The 23,556-nt window shown below is 39.8% G+C and overlaps 2 protein-coding genes across 2 annotated transcripts in view; one reads left to right on the top strand and one right to left on the bottom strand.

Annotated features, from left to right (window-relative positions):
* hacd1 (3-hydroxyacyl-CoA dehydratase 1) overlaps window positions 1-4,412 on the top strand; it is a 5,035-nt gene extending 623 nt beyond the window's left edge. Inside the window, exons 2-7 of the mRNA XM_033985557.2 lie at window positions 846-963; window positions 1,055-1,073; window positions 1,146-1,234; window positions 1,402-1,523; window positions 2,648-2,826; window positions 3,117-4,412. Coding sequence (XP_033841448.1) covers window positions 846-963; window positions 1,055-1,073; window positions 1,146-1,234; window positions 1,402-1,523; window positions 2,648-2,826; window positions 3,117-3,199 — 610 coding nt within the window. The 3' untranslated portion in view covers window positions 3,200-4,412. The remainder of the gene's footprint in view (window positions 1-845; window positions 964-1,054; window positions 1,074-1,145; window positions 1,235-1,401; window positions 1,524-2,647; window positions 2,827-3,116) is intronic.
* A 93-nt stretch (window positions 4,413-4,505) lies between these two features.
* Window positions 4,506-23,556, bottom strand: part of LOC117388088 (collectin-12-like) — a 28,090-nt gene continuing 9,039 nt past the window's right edge. Inside the window, exons 3-10 of the mRNA XM_033985554.2 lie at window positions 11,958-12,080; window positions 8,000-8,086; window positions 6,588-7,631; window positions 5,987-6,484; window positions 5,780-5,916; window positions 5,599-5,708; window positions 5,260-5,405; window positions 4,506-5,185 (exon numbers count right to left, since the gene is read on the bottom strand). Of these exons, the coding sequence (XP_033841445.1) occupies window positions 5,154-5,185; window positions 5,260-5,405; window positions 5,599-5,708; window positions 5,780-5,916; window positions 5,987-6,484; window positions 6,588-7,631; window positions 8,000-8,086; window positions 11,958-12,080 (2,177 nt within the window). The 3' untranslated portion in view covers window positions 4,506-5,153. The remainder of the gene's footprint in view (window positions 5,186-5,259; window positions 5,406-5,598; window positions 5,709-5,779; window positions 5,917-5,986; window positions 6,485-6,587; window positions 7,632-7,999; window positions 8,087-11,957; window positions 12,081-23,556) is intronic.

Below are 23,556 nucleotides of genomic sequence, written 5' to 3'. Positions count from 1 at the left end.
CATAACTTTGGACATGTTTCAATCGTGTAATTTGGCAGTTTTCATGAGTAGGTCAGATAATGAATGAAAGGCGTTGGGTTAGAGTCACAGACTCGCTCCGTCGCTGTGTCCAAATAGGGCTGACAGCATGGTGTGTGCGTCAAGGCCCAGTGCGCTTCTCTCAGGCGCAGGGATAAGTTTAGACAAGCACCGCGACTCTAGAGCCACAAGAGCCCAGTATCGAGGCTGTCAAATACTCCGTAGCACTTTATTTACAACACCACAAATTCAAATTAATCTACTTCTGCGGCTGTTTTTACAATGGCATTTCACGCCCAGTCATGTCTTAATTAACGAGTGCAACAATTAGGCGATCATTAGAACACCACAAATCAAGCAGCTAATACAGGCTAGCTCACCCCCCACTAATGTAGCCTTTGACAAACTGTTCTAACCCAAACCATGTTCATGCTTGGACAGGATAAAACTATAACACATGGGGTGGAAAAGAAAACTAGACTTACATGTGAAAATAGTGTACTCAAGTGCAGCTTGTCCACAGCAATAACCGGGGGTTGGTTACCAGGCCTTGGGCGATGAAGAATAGCCTGCATATGACAGGGAGCTTCTTGAAAGATCATGTTTGGTTTTCTTATCAGCCGCAAACCTGATTTTTGTTGTGACATTTGAAAGTGTGAACAAAATATGTTGCCTTGAGGCTTGTCAAGGCTATTTCGGCCTATTACAGTTTTATGTAGGTATTCTATACTGTAGGATCATTCCGCAATATATTGAATAACATGGTATAAAATATCGGTTTAAATACGTATATTTTTATTTAGAAAGCTAATATGTGCTGTCTATAGGTGGCTTGTTCTGGCAATGGCAATGGTTCGCTTTTACATCCAGAAAGGTTCGCACAAGGGTCTGTACAGAAGTATAGCAAGGACACTCAAGTTTTTCCAGACCTTTGCACTAGTTGAGGTAAGAATTTTATAAAATATTTTGACTCATTTCACTGTTGAAAATTTTATTGAATGTGATTCGTGTGCTTTTAAAAAAAAAAAAATCCCAGGTTGGACACTGCGCAGTTGGTAAGTATTCTTTGATGGCGTAATCTTGTATGACTTGTCAAGCCAGTAATTATTGTATTGACTTCATCTTAGGAATTGTGAGGACTTCGGTGATTGTAACTGGAGTTCAAGTGTGCTCAAGGATTTTCATGGTTTGGTTTATAACCAACAGCATCAGACAGGTGACCAGTTTTATTACAACTTTTTATTGCTAATTAGCAATTGCTGTATTGTACATCAAACACACAATGTGAAACCTTTTCTATTGCTGCCAATAAGATTTCACATTTAACTTAACTTTAAGAACTGTGTCAATATAAACTGTGTTTTTCCTTTGACCTGAATGAAGATCCAGAATGAAGAGAGCGTAATCCTTTTCTTGGTTGTGTGGACAGTGACAGAGATTACCAGATATTCATACTACACATTCAAACTGCTGCACCACCTGCCGTACTTCATCAAATGGGCCAGGTGGACCAACCTTAATGGCTGTGCTGAGCCTAACCGACGTTCGTGTTTGTACTAAAAGTCTGGGCATGTTGTTTTGTGCCTTTAAACCAGCTGAGTGTTTAGGGAGAGGGGTGCATGCACTTGTTTTGATTTGCACCTCTTTAGCTGACATCAGGGCTTACTGCAGACATTGTTCACTGACATTAACCAAACGCAATGGCATGATGTGTTGTCTGTTGTTCAGGCGTATTAACTGCGAGGTGTGTTTAAAAAAACAAAACATGAGGCTTTAGTTTGTAACCTTTACAACAGCACAATTTTTTGCTCTTATCATTAGTACCTATGACGTGGCAGTCTGTCAGTGCACGTCTCTGCTACAGTGGTCCAGATGAAATCTGAGTCGTCAGCTGTACTCACTAATAGATGCACAACTTGGTTGAGACTCGCTTGCTACCCAGGGAGGCTCACTCACGTCAGATTATTCAAATTAGTATATTACATCATCCTGTTTACATTCTCAGTACAGTATTAGTATAGCTCATGTGAAATTTAAAGCATTGTCAAGTTGTATTACTGTAAAATAACCTAAATCTAGGTCATATATTTTACTGCATTATCATTATATAATTTACTATGTGCCCATTGACATTGTGTAGTGTAGTGCATGGCACCAACCCTCTATCTTACAACCCTTGACGTGTTTCTTTAAGCAGTGCAGGAGACGCCAGGCCCCTGGAGAGGGCTCATGTTCAGCTGCTCCTGTTTTTAAGACCATCTGTTTTGGTCATGGAATGTTCACCCAACATTTCCCTCACATCCGCTGAGACGCTCCCCTGAGCCTCTGCTGTGGTCTCCAGCAAACAGGAGCCCTTAGCCCTGAGTCACCACTCTGACACTGCTAGAAAGAGCTGAAAAGTGATTCAACAAAAAAGCATACTTTTTCACAATGACGGCTCAGAGAAAGAGAGAGTGATGACTTGGAAATTTAATCAAAACAAGTTTTGAGGAATACGTTATAAATATATAGTACATATTATGTCAATAATATGCTGTGAGATATAGCATGATAATTTTATGGCATGCAGCAGTTGAAACACAGACTGGGGCTACTCCAGGGTATCTAATGTGGTATTTTTACATTCTAGGTACAACCTGTTCATTGTCCTGTACCCGCTGGGAGTCATCGGGGAGCTGCTCACTATTTACGCAGCTCTGCCATTTGTGCGCAGAACTGGAATGTACTCCATGAGGCTTCCGAACAAGTATAACGTGTCCTTCGACTACTACTACTGCCTCATCATTGTCATGCTGTCCTACATCCCACGTAAGAAGCATTCTGTCTTGCACCTTAGTCTATAAAGCTATCACACAGTAACATACTATACACGTTTTTTGTTTTGTTATATTGACCTTATTGATTTAACAATTAGAATTAAATGTCATCAGTGTGAAAAGTAGAAAAAAAATTGCAGAGGATCGAGACAGCTTTCAAAGGAAGAGGAGAGTCAAAGCCAATGTAGTCACAAGGGGGCAGTAAAACAGCAGGCCAGTTGATTTCATATGGTGCTGTGCAGTTAGGAACGAAATCTCTTGACCATTTTGTGTCTTTGGCAGTGTTCCCTCAGCTCTACTTCCACATGCTGCGGCAGAGAAGGAGGGTGCTTCACGGGGAGATCATAGTGGAAAAGGATGACTAGCCCCACATGAGCCTGTTTGAGCCAGCCTGCTACATCACAAATGTCTCCAATTATTTCACCAGAATCTCACCATTCGGAACAGGAAGATGCACACAGCCTGTGTCAGAGAGCAAGACACCAGTATCCAGTGCTAAATGAAAGCAAATGACAGCACCATGGGATTTATAATGGGAGTTTGAAAGGGGAATATTTCCTGTTTGAATGATTATTATTGGAACGATGTTTACAAGCCAAACTAAAGTTTTACTGGAGCTTGAGATAGAAGCCTGGAGTTCAACCGCATAGCTTCTCTGATCTCACCGCCTTGTTGCACTGAAGCACAACATTCTTATGAGGAAAACATATGTCATTACAGTGACAAAGTTGCACCCACCCAAAAGTGTGAAAGAGAAAAACAAAAGGCTTTCAGAAAAATGATGTTACTGTAAGTTATTAAATGAAGTTTCCCCAGACTTAATTGGCAGTTCTATAATTTATAATGTAATCCACCACAGCAATTTTATACTAAAATATTGTGGTTGTACAAAACAAAAAACATAGATTTATAGATCCATCATACCTCAACAATAAACCTACATTTAGAAAATATGCTGCTTCATTTGTGTATGTTTGTTATGTGTAAATGTTATGTGAATTAAGCGGTTAAGTAGTATATACTTAAAGATTTATTTATTCACACACTGTCACAGCTTAACATTGTGTCAGCTCTTGCATTCTTTGATTATTGATTTTGCTTCGATGTTTACGATGTCAAATTACTTCGCAAGAGTGCATCTTAAAATGCTGCAGTCGTCTCAAATAGTAGCTTTATCTTTTGGCTGATGTAGATGAAGTGAAGTCCAGATTTTTGTCTGCACTCAAAGTCTTTAGTGACTTTCTGTTTGATTTTAGTCCAGATCTCAGGCTAGTTAGATTCTCTTCTACTAAAGGTGCTATTGTAAGATCATTTCATCTTCTGTGCAGCTGAACAAGTGACTGTGATTAGAGTTGACCTGAAGCAGGGGACAGCATGTGAAAAAATTAAGAGGAAATGCTCTGACCTAAACAAGGCTTTGCTATAAGTTAACCCATGGTCATCTGAGATCAGCACCATGCTAAAATGTGACTTTGAGAGAACAAAACGCAAGTTCAAAGTAAACAAAATATGGATAATATGAATAGAAATGTGAAAGTGCCTTCTGTCAATAAAGTCAATAAACAAAATTCTACAGAACTGTCTAGACTCCATAGTTTTGTGTTGAGCTTCATTCCACATTCATGTGCAAACACCCCACAGCTCAGAAAATGAAAATGTGAAAACATACAGTGATATAACAGTTTTGGTTTAGTCAGGTTTAGTGTTTATTTTGGATAGTTTCTTGATATTACCTTAGGAGTATTTTTGTCCAACATGTTGACCCAGGTAGGACTGGAGTCTTTTGGTCAGAAACAAATGAAATGACATGTATACAGTATGTCAAACTGTAACCACCCAAATATTTGGAATGTTGAGATTCCAGGTTTGTTCTATGACTGCATAGCTGTAACACCTTTTACATCATTTAGCACCTTGTGTTAATGCATTCAAATATAATACACAGAAATGAGTTTGATGTGCTTCATGAAATGTCAAATCTCCGTGCAATAAAAAAATATGCATTCAAATATTAGGTCAACAAAATACAGCTCTACACAATGTATACAGACTTTATAAATCAGCGGTCTTGTTATTAGAAAATACTAATGCTTTCATCTTTCCTTTGTTGAGCATCTGGTATTGCGCAGGCAGTTGGACTTGCACCATGGAGAATAAAGGCATTACTCTTAGAGAGACATTTGCTGCTACAGCAAAAGGGCCTTTATTAAGTTTGTTCCTCTTCTCGCTCCATACGGACTGTCCCTGCACTGTGCCAGTGGTCCAGTACCACATGTGGGAGGTTCAGCTGCTTCTGAGCAGCAGCACTTCAGTACTCTGTTATCTTCCAGTGGAATTTGCTGTGGAGATGGCTGTAAAGAGACATAAGTATTAGACTAACAAGAAAAAATATACAGAAGTGCAATAAGTAATATCAGACACATACAGGCTTCCATTTCTCTCTCACAAATGTAGCTTATGAGATCTTCACAGAAGAAATCATTCCACAGTGCATCATGTATGAGGCCAGCACAGTCTTCACCCGTTTCATGTCCATGACCCCAGTTGTCAGGCTGCCCAGGCTTCCATGACCTGCAAAAGACAGCAGGGGGCGATCATTCAACACATTTACTCATAAGAGGGAACAATGATGACGGTTGAGGAAATAGTAAAGGTTTAAATCCATGTGATTTGAAATCATTATGACAATATCATTGTCTAATAACAAACAATAACACACAGAACTACAAGGACCAAATATTGCATGTTTTTTTTTATTACTGACGTGAATGATGGCTTGGTCCCATCCAGCCACTGCCAGACACTCTCCTCTCCTCTATCGGTAAGGCCCATCCAGAAGTAACCTTTTCCATATATTTGATTCTTGAGCCATTTCTGAGGGAGAACAAAACATTTTAGCACATGTTGGTTATTAAATGTATTAATGGTATTCTTTTAAGGCCCACCTGCTCCTCTGTGTCACGAATGATTAATAGTGAAGCAGATTTTAATTCACAGCTCGTCTTTGCCTCATCAAAGGTGTGCAGATCTTTGGAAAAGAAATAACACTTGCTCTTGTGGTTCACCCACTCATTTTGACATCCTGCAAGGTACAGAAAAATGAGTGTCAACACAAACATTGAATCAATAATATCATGGTTAAACCTTTTTACCTGGAGCAGACAATGAAGGAGGCACAGCCTCGTCATGCTGTGATACTGGGCCTGCAGATAAAACTGGACCCCTAAATGGAAGTCCAGGAGGTCCAGGTGGTCCCACTGGTCCTGGAGGCCCAACAGGTCCAGGTAAGCCCCTAAGGCCCTGCTCCCCAGGGGGTCCTGTGGCCCCGCTGAGGCCTGGTGGCCCTCGATCGCCCTGAGGACCAGGTAGACCGTCTCTCCCAGGCAGACCAGCAGATCCTGGCTCTCCTTTTGAGCCAGGGGGACCTGCTCTGCCCCCAGAGCCCCGAGTTCCTTTAGATCCTGGGCTGCCTGGAACACCTGGAGGTCCCTTTGGCCCTGGTAGACCTGGAGGACCTGGAATACCCTGCTCTCCTCTGGGGCCTCGTACTCCAGCAAGACCCTTTTCACCTCTTTCGCCTTTCTGTCCAGGTTGACCGGCCGGTCCTGTGGCCCCCTTCTCCCCTCTTGATCCTCTGGGGCCAGGGGGACCTGGTGAAGGAAAAAATACACCAATTATTATTATTATTTTAAATAACAGAACTTGATAGATCTAACAAGAGAGATATGTTTAGAATAAAGTAGAAGTCATTACCCTGTAAGATGGTAAAGTTGGTGATGAGCTGTGAGTGCTTGGTGTCCACCAGTTTCATCTCCTCCATGACAATAGACAAGCTGGTGACCTCCTTGTCTAAACGTGCTACCAGCTCTTCCTGCTGTGACCTCAGGGCGGCGCTGTCCATCCTCACGTCAGCCACACTGTTGTTGAGGTTGAGGAGCAAGTCTGTGTGTTGGCTCACAGTCTCAGAACACGTCCGCAACTGATTCAGGTTGAGGTTAATGGAGCCCAGGAGCTGTGTGGTGAAGCTGATGTTCCCAGTAACTCGGTCCATACTCTGCTCGGACTGGTCCAACCTGGTCTCCAGTTGCTCAAACTTCTGAGAGGTGAAGTTCCCAAAGTCTGTGTGCTGGTCCTGGAGTTCCCTCAGAGCCTGGTCTTGGGCCTCAGCCTTGGTGCTGGTGTTCTGCAGAAGAGTGCTCATATAAGAGAGCTGAGAGCCTAACTCCTCCAGGCCGTCCTGGTTGGCTTTGGCCTGACTCGATGCATTAGTGGCCACCACCTGCATGTTTTCCACTTTGCTACGGAGCCACTCAGCATCAGAGCGGGTCTGTCGTGTCATCTGCTCCAGTGTCTGGAAGTCACTGCGCATTCTGTGAATGGCTTGGCTCGTGTCATCCACAGATCGCTGCAGAGCCGTGATGAGAGCTCTCTGTTGGGCCTGACTGATGTTGAGAGAGCCTATGCTCAGCACAGCCTCACTCTGGAGCCTACTGTGCAGCTGTAACTCTGTCTGCAGCCTGGCCGTGTGGTCCTGCAGTCCCTCCATCAGGCTGCTGTATGTCTGCAGACTGCCATTGACCCAGCGCACACTGGCACTGTTGCTGTCCACAGAGCTCTGCAGGGAGCCCTGGCTGCTGTGCAGGTGCTCGCTAATGCTCTGCAGCTCACTCAACTGAGCCTGGTCACTGTGCACGTGCTGCTGTACCACCGACAGCTGCCTCTGCAGACTCCAGATGCTGTTCCTAAAGGCCTGGATCTCAGTGGAGGTGTTTTCAGACTTCTCCCCTGTCTGATCATCTAAAACAAAGTGTAAATCCATCACCCAACACACACAAAACAAGCCCTCATAAACAACTGTGCCTGTGTTCACCAGAGAGCATTACATCACAACATGCTGGAGTAAAATCATAGCAAAAATGTCATTAGAAGTACAGAATAAAAGAAAACTTTTGCTACACTAGCTGTAAAAGGCTCTAATTAGCATTGTTGAGATGCAAACATTTGAATTGCATCTCTTCTAAAAAAAAACAACACTTAAACAATGTCATTTTGTGTGTGAATCCAGTTGTGTTATTTTGGTGTTAAAAGTTGTTAGTTCAAAGGCAAATGGCACTTTGGTGAATTCCCAAACATTTGAGCACTAGTGTAAACCAGGACAAACTTACCCAACTTCTTTAGGTCAGTCTCCACAGCAATAATCTTTCCTTCATAGTTTTCAATGCCCTCAGACACACTGTCCACTTTTTGAACCACTGCAAAACAATACATATTTTATTTATCTTTATTTATACAGGGAGAGCCCAATGAGAGCCCAATGAGAAAGTAGAGGCTCAAGTCTGCATGTATATCGCCATAATCCAGTACAGAAAGAAAGGTTGCTTTTCCGTAATTCAATGGGATACAAGATTTGTTTTTGTTTTTTTTTGTTTCTATTCTATTTTGATTTTAAACTGTTACATAATTCTGAGGTATTAATTTTAAAAGATATGTTTTTGTCCAACCAAAAGCAAGTCCCCTGGTGACTCTTTCAATCAATGTATCATTTAGTGTATGAAGATTTGATGAAGATTTGATTTGATTAGATTTTTTGTGAATTATGGATGTCATTAAAATCTTACTGCAATTTTGAAATCACCTGATCAGCAGAGGGAGCATATGCATATAAAACATTATCATCTGCATGTGAATGTATGAAGCTTTCTCTTAAATTGCAACCAGCGGAATTAATAAATATAGTAAAAAGTAATGGGCCCAAAACAGGGCCTTGGGGCTCTCCTTTGCTTAAAGTTAAAAATTTAGATTTAGACCTATCGACTACTATGGTCGGAGTTCGGTTTGAAAGATAATTTTGGAACCAATTACACATAGCATTATCAAATCCAATATGTTTCAGGTACTTCAAGAGGATTTTATGATCTACTGCAGTGGTCCCCAATCACCGGGCCGGGGACCGGTACCGGTCCGTTACGCATTTGCAACCGGGCCGCACAAAAACAGTAAATAATTTATCAGCGACCGCATCTTCTCGTAACTTTCACCCGTCGCCCATGACACACTAATAAGCTTGTCCGTAGGCACATAATGAAAATCCTGATAGGAATCAGAAATCCGTTTGATACAATGGCAGGCATATTATATCTGTGCTGGATCTGCTCTTGTCCTCCGTGATGACATATCACATATAACGCATCAGACAGGACGTACAAAAGTAGAGCCACAAGCAAGTGAAAATGAGCCAAAAACAAAAGTCTTTGGAGAGCTTTTTAACAAAGGGGAAAAGGACAACTGAAGAGCCAGAAGAGGAGATTATGACCTCCAAGAAAAAGCTAAGCTAAATTTAAAAGACAACACCAGGAGTCCTACTTAAAATATGGGTTTGTCGCTGCAGGTGACTCTCACGCGCAGAGCCAGCTCTGCGTTATATGCAGGAAAAAACGACTGAGGCAATGAAACCTTCAAAACTGCTTTGGCACATGGAGACTAAGCACCTTGGATTAAAAGATAAGCCTTTAGAGTTTTTTGAAAGAAACAAATGTGAACAAGAAGGAAAGAAGAAACAAGCGCAGGGCTCCCACTGATTCAGCGGTAAAGTGAGTTGTACCTTTTATGTACTTAACTCTTTTTTGCCATATTTATCTGCCACACGTAGAAGGCCGGTCCGTGAAGATAAAACTTACATTATTCTGGTCCGTGGTGCAAAAAAGGTTGGGGACCCCTGATCTACTGAATCAAATGCCTGTGAAAATGTCATTGAAAACTTTTCTGGTTGCAGTGACAGTACTATGGCCTTTTCTAAAACCAAACTGATAAGACTTCAAAATGGAGCATTATTTTTTTTAAATAAATTGTAACTTGATTTGCAATACAAGGTAATTTAGATATTGGTCAGAAATGATTCACATTATTAGTTGTCCCACCTTCATGTAAAGTGAAAACAGTTTCCATAATTTTGGTATAACTGCCACTTGAATCGATAAATTAAAAAATATATAATAGAGGTTGAATTAAATATGAGGCAGCTAGTAATAGAAGTTTTGGATCAAGGTTATCAGCTCTTGTTGACTTCTTTGGGTCAATGGAGTGGAGTGCACTTAAAATCTCTATGCACATGAATGTCTTAAAGAGAAAATCTGCCTGCTATGTACCAGAGGTTCAGATTCAACATAATCAAGATCAGAAGGATCACAATTATTATCCAAAACATCGCATGCAGAGATAAAATGCCTATTAAAGGTTTGACATATTCCCTCTTTATAATTTACAATAGCTGAATGAAATAAAATATCAAATTTCTGTGACTCTCTTGTCAGCACAGGCATGAAATAAAAAGTGTTTATCTTTCTATCTGTTGATAAAGATCTACACCTCTTCTTTATGAAAAAAATCCAAATCCATTCCAAACTTGATCTAACTATGTGTGCAGTTTTCCAGGAAGCATTTGTTTCTCTAATTAAACTTGCAACTACTGTATTGAACCAAGGATTATTACAGTTACTCATTCAATTTTTTCTTTTAGGTGTCTTTTAGGTGTTTTCATTAAATGTATTAATAAAAACTATTTAACAATGTAGAACAAAGGTGAGCATCGCCATCTCATCTCAGGCTCTATTCTTTATTAAGAGCGGGCAAAGCACTGCCTGCAAGCACAGACATCATATATAACAGGGATAAGCGGAATAATGGAGATGGGTCTGCATGTGGCATCCAATAATGTGGGAAAATATGGTCAGACTTGCTTGATGCAATTACCAGGATCAGGGCATTAGGTTCATTTGAAGGGCTAGTGCCATTGAGAGAGTTATGAGACAACGGCAGAAAATGTGAGGTCAGCATGGACAGACAGTGTGGGCCCTGGGGCCAGGAAGAAAGCTGGGGGTCTTTAGTAAACAGCCCCATCAAAAGAGGAGCCCATCAGGAGACAGTGAGTGTGGCAGGAGGCTCTTCACACCCCCAAAGGCCACACTGGCCTTCATTTCCTCTGGAATGTGTCTGGGACTCAGGACTCAGACCACAATACCACCAGGCTGGTCCAGGGACACGTCCCAGTCAGCCTACATGGGCGCCTCTGTGGGGAAGTGCATTCAGGGCATTCAGCCTACACACAGCATATACTACCAAATACAAACGCATGCATTAAGACTTTGAAGATTTACAGGCTCTTTGATTTGCTAAAATAAGCACTATGCGTTCTAGGTGTTAAGCTCATTTAATGATACCACATCATTACCCAGCTTAACACTTAAGTGCTTGCTTCAGAAATGCTTGCAAAGTTTCACCATTTTGTCAAATGTGATAGAATTTGTCTGTATGCACTTGTTAGATTTATGGTTTCAAATCTGCTTATCTGTCATTATTTCTGACAGGGGAAATACACACGACAGTGCAGAATGACCTCATACAACTGTTCATCATATGGTTCTTTACCAGCTGCATCAAAACATGTGAACGCTTCTGTACTGTATTAACACAAACTTGGTTTGCTACAGTCACAGCTGCTTTGAGTTCACTCGCTCCAGCTGAAGTCAATTAGGGCAGCATGAAAGTCCGTGGGACAATGAAAGAAAGCAGACGACTTTGTTAATACGCTCCAGGATCACAGATAACCCCTGGATATGTTCACTTCAAGCCATTTCCACAAAAGAAAATCCAAAGAGGACACAGGCTGGCGGTGGCATATGGCAGTGGTTAGCAGAATCATGTAAGGACCGTTCAGAGTTCAATTCAAGGCAAATTGCCTGGCCAGGAAGTTCATAGAGAATGAGGGCTTTCGACACAGGTGTGAGCTGCGGATGTGTTAGTAAAATAAACTCAAGGTGAATAGAGAGGAAGAACTAGATCATCTCATTTACAGAAAATGAGATAAGATTGACAAATGTTAGAACTAGGGCCATTCATCTTAATTATGCAGCAATATGTACCTTACCATAAGCGACATAAAACAATAAACTTATATATATATATATATATATATATACACACACACACACACCCCTACATATGTACACACACACACACACATCAGTTTCACACATCAACATTTTGATACAGACTATTATACAACTGCATGGACGTGTGTTCTGTTTATGGATTTTTGAAAGTTTTGTTGTACTGTATTATTGTTACCTTTATATCCAAGTACAGCCACAGCAATGGTGAGGAGTATACACAGCACGTACAGCAGGGCTATGGAGGTCTTCAGTGCCCATTCATTCTTACACTTTGTGCACTGGGAGCCCTCCTGGATCCCTTCAGACACACACAGAAATATTACATAGTTAAGATAGGACATTTAGGCCATTGTCAGGATACATAATCTTGAAATATCTTCTACCTTATGCATTTTGTTCACTATGGAGAGCAATATTGAGCTACTAACTGCTTAATCAGAGACGTCAATTGACTTACTATTCAACACCGCAAGACTGATAGGCCCACCTCTTCATAGTTTTGTTTATTTACGAGTTTTTATATTTGAAAAATGGCTATGTGACCTTTTGAACCCTACATGTACCACTCAGAGTCTATTTTTTTTTTTTATCCCAAGTAAGAAATAAGTGGGCAGAGATAGAGGGTACATTTTCATATCTTATAAAAGTCAATTTTGCCCAATTTGTCCCAATTAACTATATCTTTATTGCCAGCCAAATGCAACTTACCTACCTATCACTCTCAAATAATCAAATCTCAAACAATTTCAACAGACATGCTCTCTTTACGGTCTCAGCCATGTGCCACACCTCCACCACAGCAGCAGAATCATCAGCCTCACCAGCCTTTCATCTGCTCTTCACCACCACCAGAGTGAGATATTTTTCCCAATATATTTTAACTCACTAGCTCACTGACACTGCACACACTGCATTCCAAATGATTATGCAAATTATATTTTTCTCTGGTTTTGCCAAATTGTCAATATAAATGACAGTCATCATAATTTTTAAGTCATCAACCTGTATCAAGTACAATTCGGATGTCATTGAACAAATCTCCCAATGATAACAGTATTTTAAAAAAAATAACTTAAAATGCACCGTTCCAAATTATTATGCATAAACAGAGTTTCAAATCAGTTCATCAGTTTATTTTTCAATTAGAAGCATTAGCATATTACTGAAATCATAAGCTATTTCAATCTAAACATCTTAACAGGTCAAGATACATTTTAACACAGGATCCGTTACTTGATAGGAGGTTCACAATTCTTGCATCCATTGAACTTGTGAGTTTGTGGAGAGTTTCTGCTTGAATTTCTTTTCAGAATGTCAGAATAGCCTCCCAGAGCTGCTGTTTGGATGTGAACTGTCCCTCATAGAGGGCGGGAGAGGATGCTCCAAAGGTTCCCAATAGGTTTGAGGTCAGGGCCCCTAAAGGGACTGACCAGCTCTCTCTCTCCATGATTCTGGCCCAAAACATGACTCCGCCACCTCCTTCCTGATGTTGCAGCCTTGTTGGGACATGTTATTGATGTTATTGTTACTGATATTGTTGATGGCCACATCAACCAATATTTCATGAAATATCTATGGTTTTCATGCCTTCCCTAAAGTATTCAACTATTTCACACTTTTTGGCACTAGAGAGTTCCTTTTTCTTTCCCATATTGCTTGAAAATGGCGGTCTGCTTCATAATGTGGAAGGTTCTTCTTAAGTAGTTTTTCCTGTAATTGGACTTATCTGGCAAAATAATTGGCACAGGTGTCTGAGATTGATTTCACTGACCCAAAGAGCCCTGAGACACAATACCATCCTTGAGTTCCACTGGAAAACAAAAAATGCTACCTTTATGACACTTAAACACAATTTGCATAATCATTTTGAACGTGGTGTAGAGCAGTCCAAGCACCTTATTTGTCTTGTAGGGGATTCTGGGGGTATGCAGGCAGAGTTTGGCGTCCCACATCTGGATAAACAGTCCCAGAGCGGACATGAAAGGGCTGGGCAGATCCCCGAGGGTCCATGCAGGGAAGAGAAGGGACACAAAAACAGCCCCCCTTCCCCCGCTGATGTGTTTACACTTAGAGACAGGCCAATTTCCACAACTCACTCTTCACTCTGCAAAAGGCTGTTTTTGGTTACTGTCGCTACTACACACACAAAATGTATCTTCATTATAAGCATAGTTGAAGAGTAGTACAAATAGACAGAGGAGACAGGGAAACAGTTTTTCAAGTAATATGCCATAAAGATATTACATGCTCTTGGGTGTTGGTTGTGACTTTGTGACCCAAAAAGTACTTCTTGTCATGAAAATGTGTATAATATTTAGCAGTAATATAAGTAGCTGTAGTCAAAGTTTGGGCCAAGGACAAAACCTGATTCAGGGGTCCCATGAAATCTTGAATATATAACCTAAACAGTTACATGGCTTCAATTTGGGCTCTGTTTGCCCGACTGTTTCAAATATAAATCAACACTATTAGCCATAGTTTCTTTAATATTTCCATGTGCACATTTCTATTATTTTTTTTAATAAAAATTTTATTTCACATGTTTGTATTTTAACATGCTTAACTAAAACAAGAATCATATATTTCAGAGCAACTTTGCAAAGCTTCAGTGTACGGTGTAAGTACATGCTGTAGGGCAGTGGTTCTTAACCTTGTTGGAGGTACTCAACCCCACCGGTTCCATATGCACATTCACCGAACCCTTCTTTATTGAAAAATAAAATATGATTTTTTTCAAATTCAAGACATATGTATGTTTTACTGGTGCACAAAATGAACTGTACATTAACATCACTGTATTCAAAGAATAAAACCAGTACAATGCATAAACTCACAACAAATTACATACATACCTTTTCACAAAAGACATGACCTTTTTTAATACGACCACACTGAAATGATTTAAATTTTTAACCTTATGCATTATAATAATGAACTTATTGTATTTATGCTATTTATTATTTTTAACATTTTAACACACACCGTAACTCTACAACCAATTGTGCTCTCATGTATATTCAAAGGGCTGTCAAAGCAGAGGCATGAGGCTCTTTAAGTTCATTACTGTCATTACGGTAATGTACTTTCATGGTCCCTCGAAGACATCCAATCAGAGCACAATTGTCGCCGGGATCCTCCCAGTCAACGCTGGGGCATCACTCTGGCTGTGTCTCATGCTGTGTCTCAATTCCCCAAAGAACAGCACATTTAAGTCGGGCAGGTACTTCGATAGGCACATCGATGGGTGCATTTGTCAAATTGGGACACAGCCGACTTCTGGAGATGCTCGCAGTCTGCAAATCATATGAGTTGGGTGTGTGTCTTGACCTCCGCCAAACCCCTGAGAGTGACTCACCGAACTCCTAGGGTTCGATCGAACCCAGGTTAAGAACCACTGCTGTAGGGCATTATAACACCTCAGATTGAAAGGATTGTTATTATGCTATATAAAATGCTAACTTTTGCCATGCTGAGTTAATTGGGAAAAATCTTGCAGCCTTAGAGTGGAATAAGAAATGGGAATGAAATATTTAGCCTAAAGAAAATTGTATTTATATTAATCAATCACATTAGAGTTTTAGTTGAGGCCATTGGTGGAGCATTTTTCTTGTCTTCCAGTAACCTTCATATCTTTCCTGACAGATGAGAGGTGGTCACAGGGCTGACGGGAACACAGCTGCGTTTCATTTTAGATTCAGGAAGTGTGTGGATGGAAAGGTTGGAGGTGCTCTGTTTTGGTTTTTGGGGGGGTAGGTCTACTTTACATGCACCTGGAATAAAACATGTCTGGATTTAAGATCAGAGAAATGTATTAAAAAAAAAAAAAAAAAAAAAAAGTAACACGGGAATCATTTGATGCCAGCAGCTAGTTCAAATAGACTGGCAGAGTTGATGTAATCCTGTAACAAACTAATAAGCAAATTTAAACTTTTAAGAGTACACACACACACAGGAAGGATGATATTTACAAGAAAGTTTGCAGTATTAGAAATGAGCTAGATACTAATGTTAAACAAATGTTAAAATATTGAATTAACTTAAAAAGCCCAAATATATTTTGAGGCTTCTTCCCCTAGTTACCAAATGCAAACTAATAATTGATAACTTCAACTTTTTATACTTAGCAATGAACAATCTATATACCAGGAGCAACTTATTTTGGCTATAACAGCAAATTGGTTACTCAGCTGGCACTGAGAAACCTGACAGTGATCTCAGTCAATAAAACAGAAAGATGGGTGTCTTTGGCCTATAATGTGGAATACCACAGCTTACCCACGTCTTTCCATGAGTTGGGACAAAGACGTGCATTGTGGGAAGGTGGCCATAGTAAATTATTATGTTTTCAGATCATTGGTTTCTGGTGATATCATAGCCAACACAGCAGCACAACTTCATTAAAAAACTATCAACGCAAACAAACTGACAAGAGTTTGTAAATCTCCGATGCCAAAATGAAACTAAATTACAGAGACAGAGGGCTTTTCCATTTCACCACACATTCATTACAGATACACTGCAAAAAACATGCAGGTTTCAATTACTTGACAGGCATTAAGAATATAAAGTAGTAATAATTGTGATTTTAATAAGCTGACTTTATTTATATAGCACATTTACAACTACAGTTGCCCAAAGTACTGTACATATAGCCTTTTATTGACAGTGCGGAAAAAAAAAAAATACAGAACAGGACAGAAATATGGTGAAACAAGGCCAAAAGATGAACTGACAAACAGAAAACAAAAAACATTGAAACATTCTAAATGTAACTTTTGCAGTGTATGGTGAGTCCTCAATCTGGAACGAATACTAAATCATGTAATTCTAAGAGACAAACTGTGGACTAAGCAGCTGTGATGTGTCAGAGCCGATGTCAACACACCACTGTGCTATGCTCCAGGGGTCGTGACCTTTGGCTCTTCACCGCTCAGCAGGACGACCTGAATGAGCGGCACACGCACAAAATAGAGACAGGAGCTAGACGTGGCTGCTGTGCTGAGTGAACCTTTGGGAAAATAAAAGTAGCTTTTATTTGTGTCAGTCATCACCGTTTTACCCATTCATTTCTACAAGCCACTTAGCTGTTGTTGATAATGAAGAATAGGAAGGTTTGTTTACATAGAATCCTACTATTTCATGACAGTGGAGTCATTATAGAGGATTAAAACTCCTCCATTTGCTGTTTGTTGGCAGAAAACTTCGGCTCAAAATTCACTGCCACTGCCACATACAAACTTAAAGTTGCACTATGTCACTTTTCTGGTGGAGCGTATTATTGCCTATGATGTACCAGAGTAATAAATAAGAGTACTAAACGCATCTATTTGCATTATATTTCTTTGTGCTGAAAAATACCTTGAATAACATTCACTGTGACCTGACCAGCCTTTCCACAGATCTGACCTGTAACTTGGCACCACCAGCTTGTGCCCATAGAGTTTAATGCCATACTGTGGAATATTACAGGCAAAGCAATAGCATCCCCAAGGAGAAAGGCAGGTGGCGGATCCTCCACCAGAGAAGTTATGACGTGCAGCTTTAACTAAATGAAACAGAAATATCTTTATAGAGGTGCAAGTGCAAGGAGCAGCAACTTATTGTGTACAATGGTCCAAAGCAAGAAAAATAAGTAATCTGACATTACATTAAGTACTTTTTTTTTTTTTTTTTTTTTTTAACCTTTGAACATTGGTCATCTGAGTGTGCTGTGCAACTTTAACAAAAAAAAACTCTGTAATGTTTTTTGTAATGTTTTTTGCAACTGAAAAATAAAAATATTGTTAGGATAGCATGTGTGAAGGTTCAACCACCAACTCTTTCGTAAGAGGGCTTATTGAGCTACTTGTACTACATACTTTCTTACACAACATATTAAAAACAGCCTACAAGTTTGCAGTTTAAATCTGGTAAATGACTCATCATATTTCACCACAAAAACATTAAGCCACCACATGCAGACAACAACACTTTTACTGCCCATAGCAAAACAAGCACAAACCTATGAAAACAAAGAATACAGCCTTGTTTAAAAAGGACAATGCCACTTACTGTTATAGCAGTTTTTCCTGTCCCAGTATTTCCCAACACTTTTTTGGTAATTTAGTGCCAAAATCTCTACTACAACCTCTTATTCTTCTCAACAAGGCAACGGATTTGACACATATTCTATCACAAAAGCCACACACTTACCAGCAGATGGGCCATTAAAGTAATGTTTATTTGCAGTAAATAGTGCTAGGAAAGCCATAGTAACATGAACAACACAATGTTTTGGTTTAGCTCATGCTAATTGGGATCTGGACCCAGGCAGTGCTTAGAAATCACTGCACAGTTTTCCAGGAAGTTCAGGTTTATGTCACAAAGGGAATGAGTGAATTATACCTTCCAGCAAAGAAAGGGTAACAAAAAATAAATCGCTAAAAAGAGCAATACAAATTTAACAAATTTGGATAAAAAAGGTTCAAGAGAAATGTCTGCACTTTGTTGGTCATTTTTCAATCCTTTCACATTTTGTCTGGCTTGAACCTCATCTACATTTAATGACAAGCTTTAGCACATTTCCTTTAGCTTGTCAAAATATTAATATTGAGTTTGCGTGTTTATAGATCGATGGATATATAGATAGATATAAAAAATCTGATTGTCTTTGTTGGCATACTGAAAAACATAAATGTATAAATATTCATAGATATGAATTTGTATTATTACTTCTCACCCGTAGCTACTGAGGAGTGACTGAATGACGCACCTAATATTGAAATAAGTACAATCCCTTGATATATTGAACTCAAAACAAGTGATTTTATAATACCTCTGATACAGTGCAGAATGTGCCAGTATCTTTTACAGTTGGTATCAGATAATAACTGAATTACTAAATTCTCAATGGATTAGCTTACTTTGGATTCAAAACGTTTAAATCCATGGCAGCAGGCCGTAACTGCCAGCTTTTGTTGTCAGAAAACAGAAAACTGCCAGATTTTGGTGGGAAACTGCTCAATATTTGGATAGTTTCAGCATTACACAAGTTTGTTCATTTCAAAATCCTGGAGATGGCCCAGAATAAAGTGCTATGTGGCGGTACCTGTCAATGACTTCATGGGGGAAAGAGTAAAATTAAGCGCTGAGAACAACTCCAGTGGGTGGTCCGATTTACACTGGATTTTTATTATTACAGCGAATTGAAAACATATGTCTGTGTCGCATGACATAAGTGGGCACGATGATTGTGGTTAGGGTAAATGAGGTACGGGACAGTGAAGGAGTGACAACATCCAGAAAAAGGAAAAACATGGATGAAAGGAGAGCTGGAAGAAAAACTGTCAAAAGAACCATAAAATACTGTTATACCAAAGAGATGTAGTCTGGTGTGGTCCAGTGAAGATTCAGCGGTCTGGTATTTTCCATATTAAGTACTGACTCCTCTGTCAAAGCTGTTTAACCAAAGACAATATTGATCAAGTCACATTGCAAAATCATCTTTTTAGAGTTTTAACCATGTATTATCTCTCAATTTACTCACCCAAAGTTGTATTTGGAATGACTTGTGTACGTTTAGCCCACTTTTAATTGCTTCTTTTCAAGTTGCTATTTTGTGGATTAATCCCTGTTTTCACTACCACCGGCATATGCCCACTGCCTGTATTTGTTTTCTAATTTTATTTTCTTAATCGGTGATACGAGCAGGATTCCACACAGTTGCATAATCATTTTGATACAAATGAAAAAAAAAAAGTGCTGTTCGCTAGCATGATCTGCAGCTGTCCAATGGCACCGCAGTCCTAACATATAAGTCAGTGGACTTGTTTGTTTTATTAAGTCATCTTGATGAATATTGTGATATAAATTATATACTCAAACAGACACACACAACTCGAAAGAAGATGGAACTTTGGCAGAAGGTTCTGCTGCTGAGGATCCATGAGGAAGCAAATAAGAGAGCCCACTGAGAAGAGGAGGTGATTAGCTGAAAAAAACTGCAACTGGCTAAGAGACAAAACCAGGTGAAATCCAGATTTTTTCATATATTTTTCTTCTTTTTTGATGTGAGCAAACTTACCTCTCCAGAGATCTGACCTGTAAATTGGACTGATAACATTGTCCACTTGGAGATACATGTTTAATGCCATGTAGAGCTTTTAAGCAGGTAATTATTATCCTGCCTAATACGTTAACGGGTCTTTTGTTTTGTGTATTACTGACTAAAGCCTCATCTATCCCAGCAACTACAGATGTTACACAATATTGCCATGATACGGAGTGTCCATGAGTGTCTGAGTGTTTATTTCCAAAATACACAAATGTCTACCAGACATGAAGACAATGCAGTAAGAGAGTAAAGCAGACATGGTTTTGGTCCCTTCCCCCCCGCACCCCTGTCCCCATATCCCAGGAGCTCTGCACAGTGAGGCCCTGCGTGGCTCTGCTCAGCCTCACCACTGGCTATACTTACACAAACAGCTCGTCTTTCCAGAAAACTACATCAACAATAGAGCAGGGATGGGATTTGGGGCCCCTGAAACTGCTCAGGGTCCAGTTACAAAGCAAAACATCAGACTGCAGGCACCTCAATTACAGTGTGTGGCCGATTATAACTAACAACAGGCACATTAGAATCCAGAACTCGATATACTATGAGGTAACGCTACACGAGTTCAAGCGATAGGGACTAGGTCAAGACAAACATTGGCGATTGACATTGTGAATGATTTTAAAGAAATTACATTCAACACTATTTTGTCCAAAAACTTAAAAATTAAACTATGAATAAATAGGAGAATTGTTTAGAAATGTTTTTTTAAATACATTTTTATATTACAGTACACTTCCCTACAACATTGCAAAAAAAGATTGTTGCGTGATATTAATAGGCACCCAAGATAATGCTGCAAATCACCCAGTACTACAATCAAACCTGTGCATGTCCCTCTTTTCCCCAATACACTATATACTGCAAGCAAATTAAAATTGCAATCACAGTTGGTGTAGTTATTAAATCGCAAAGGCTACAATTATTTAGGTAGAAGAATGTCAAAATATCCTTCCTTAGAAAAACCCTGTCGTACCTGTGGTTTAGACCTCTACAAACGTGTTCCGAAATGCATATGAGTCGTGTATTAGGTCATCACTCCTCTCAAATGTTATTCCTCACGGAGTTGGCAGTGTGCATTCTGAACAAAATCCTACTTTTGAGACAAATAATGCAAATCTAATCACAACTGCAATGCGGTGCAAAATCGTGCATCCCTACACATCAGACTAAACTGGCCACAAAATGTCAAACAAACCGCTTAAACAACATATAAGTCCAGCTGCAACAGTATAGTAAGCGTCCATATATGTAGTATTGACTGTGAAACCAATCCAACATCACTTTCGACATCGTCTTTGACACAAGCAGTAGAACTTAGATGGAGCATGTTAGCCTGCTGGGTGGTGGGGAGGACATAGGCGGTACAGAGACACGCTCCTGCACCAGAGGAAGCATCCCAAACAGCAGACAGACACGTGGGCTGGAGACAGTAGACACTTACTCACAGGGTAATTAACACGAAACAAATGCTTTTAACCAGTATGTTTACAAGCACACAACACCAAAACGTTTACCATTTATTCTTCAAGAAAAATAGGCCTTTTGAGATCATTGTTGTCATTAGAATTTACTCTGAACTGGTGACCTATCCAGGTTTCCTACATTTTCTGACCGCAGACCACATCTAATGGACTGTAAAGTTTAACTAAATATGGAATCTAAATTTGGAAACCCGCTCTGTTCAAACATAGAGCGGTTACTGCAATAAACTCTTAACAGTAGCAATATTCGACAACCAATGGTGCATCCCTAAAGCAATGACACAAAGAAAATTGGCCTGGATCAGCCACTATTACTGCAAACCAGAATAGGATGTACAATAAAACTGAAAGGGGTTGTAGGCTACCTGCTCTTTACTGTCTTTTTTAAAAGTCAAAAAAACAGAGCTAGTTCATTTTTGATGTTTTGCAATGACACAAAATTATTCTGGACTTTACTAAGGCATTCCTTTATTATACACCACAAAGAGTTTATAGGCACTTTCACAACTTTCAAAGACCAGAGCGGAGTTTTGCCATCACTTTAATGCTAACAACAACTAGCATTCTAATGGCATACCAGCCTTATTTTCTAGTTTGTGAATGGTAAAAATGCTTAATAATTAGATGCAGGCAGCACTCAGTAGTTTCACTTTGACCTCAAGAGTTCTTTTTACAATATTTCTGTACTGGAGCTAAACAAATGTTAGTTTATTATAACATGGAAAAAATTGTGTACAGATGCTTGAACTCTTGCCCTATTTCAAAACAGTTTGTAACCAATTCAAGTGTGGTAAGGCTAACATGTGGCATTCCTGAAAAGAGTCCACCACCACACGGCTCTCCATGTGTGAAACTCAATCAACTCTGCAATCTTTTGGAACTCAAATAATCCTTCTCCAACATGTTTAATTTGCAACAGTGAGGGCATGAGACGCTTTAGAAGGTGCCAGAGAGCCGAAGTTTGAGTATAGTCTACACTGACAAACCACACACGGAAAAAGTGGTCTTGATTATGCAAAAGGAAGGCTTTTGGACCTTTCTATGCCTCTATACTCCCACTTTCTTGGAACCAGGAAGTTGTAGGTTGATCTTGGCAATGCTCTTGGATGTTTTGTTCCAGTGGTTCATTAACATCTCCAAAGTATGAATAACAGATTTGGGGAGTTATATGGCTTACCCTAAAGCAGTGTTTCTTACAATCCCCACTTTGGTTGTTAAATAGCTTGTGTGATCAACTTGCAACTTGCGCTGGACTAACTTAAGTGTTTGTGTTCACTAGAGACTTGTGATGTAGTGTGTGGTAGCCTATGGTGAAAAGAACGCAGGTGTCTTGGAACTGTGTCTTTGCACAGTGAGGTTTTATGATCCAATTACTTAATATTCAATGTCAAGCTTGCAGCTATGGTGAAATGCAATTCCAGTTATACTGGTGGTAAAATGGAGTGTTCCTTGAACGAGAGCTGTCAAGGCTGCAAACCACTATGTAAATTCAGTAGCCACTTGTGGGTAAGATATACTGTGTTTCAGGAGGCATGTCATACATTACTTTACTTTGTGGGTGAAAGTACAGAATCCAATTTTAACAGTCATTTTTTACCAAGAGTCCTGATTTTTCCAATCAATGAACACACAATGTCCACATATCTTAACCAACAACCCTCTGCATTGTTTTATCTTTGTTGTGTTTTCATCTTAATCACCTTATTCAGGAAGTTGCCTTGGGCACCGTCATTGTCAGGTTGGCAGGTTGTATTATTTTGTATGGGGCTACAGATCTTGACAGCAAACAAGTTCTTTATGGACTACAGAGCTATTTTAAAGCCTTCCTGAGAATTGGTTCACTGTTGACTTGTTGCACATAAACACTGAACATTTGGCACAAATTGTCCTACTTTATATCATATTTTCTTTTACAGCAGTCTGAGCAGGAAGGCCCAAACTGCCATTTCCACACACACTTCCTCCACTTCTTCTGGAGGGATCCTGAGGCATTCTCGGGACAGCCGAGAGATACAGTCTCTCCAGCATGTCCTAGTTCTTCCCTGGGTTCTTGTCCCAGTTGGATGTGCCCCCCATTTTTTAATAATCATGATCATCCAGACTCCAGACTGTCTCATGTTTCTGGTTTCAATACAATGTTTAGATGTTAGTTCTGGTGTTTGCCCACAAGGAGGCCCTCTGTTACAGCACAGAAACTT

The sequence above is a fragment of the Periophthalmus magnuspinnatus genome, chromosome 20 (genome assembly GCF_009829125.3).
Source record: "Periophthalmus magnuspinnatus isolate fPerMag1 chromosome 20, fPerMag1.2.pri, whole genome shotgun sequence".
Taxonomy (NCBI): domain Eukaryota; kingdom Metazoa; phylum Chordata; class Actinopteri; order Gobiiformes; family Gobiidae; genus Periophthalmus; species Periophthalmus magnuspinnatus.
The sequence above is the reverse complement of the archived record's forward strand: the minus strand, read 5'-3'. Positions and strand labels throughout refer to the sequence as shown.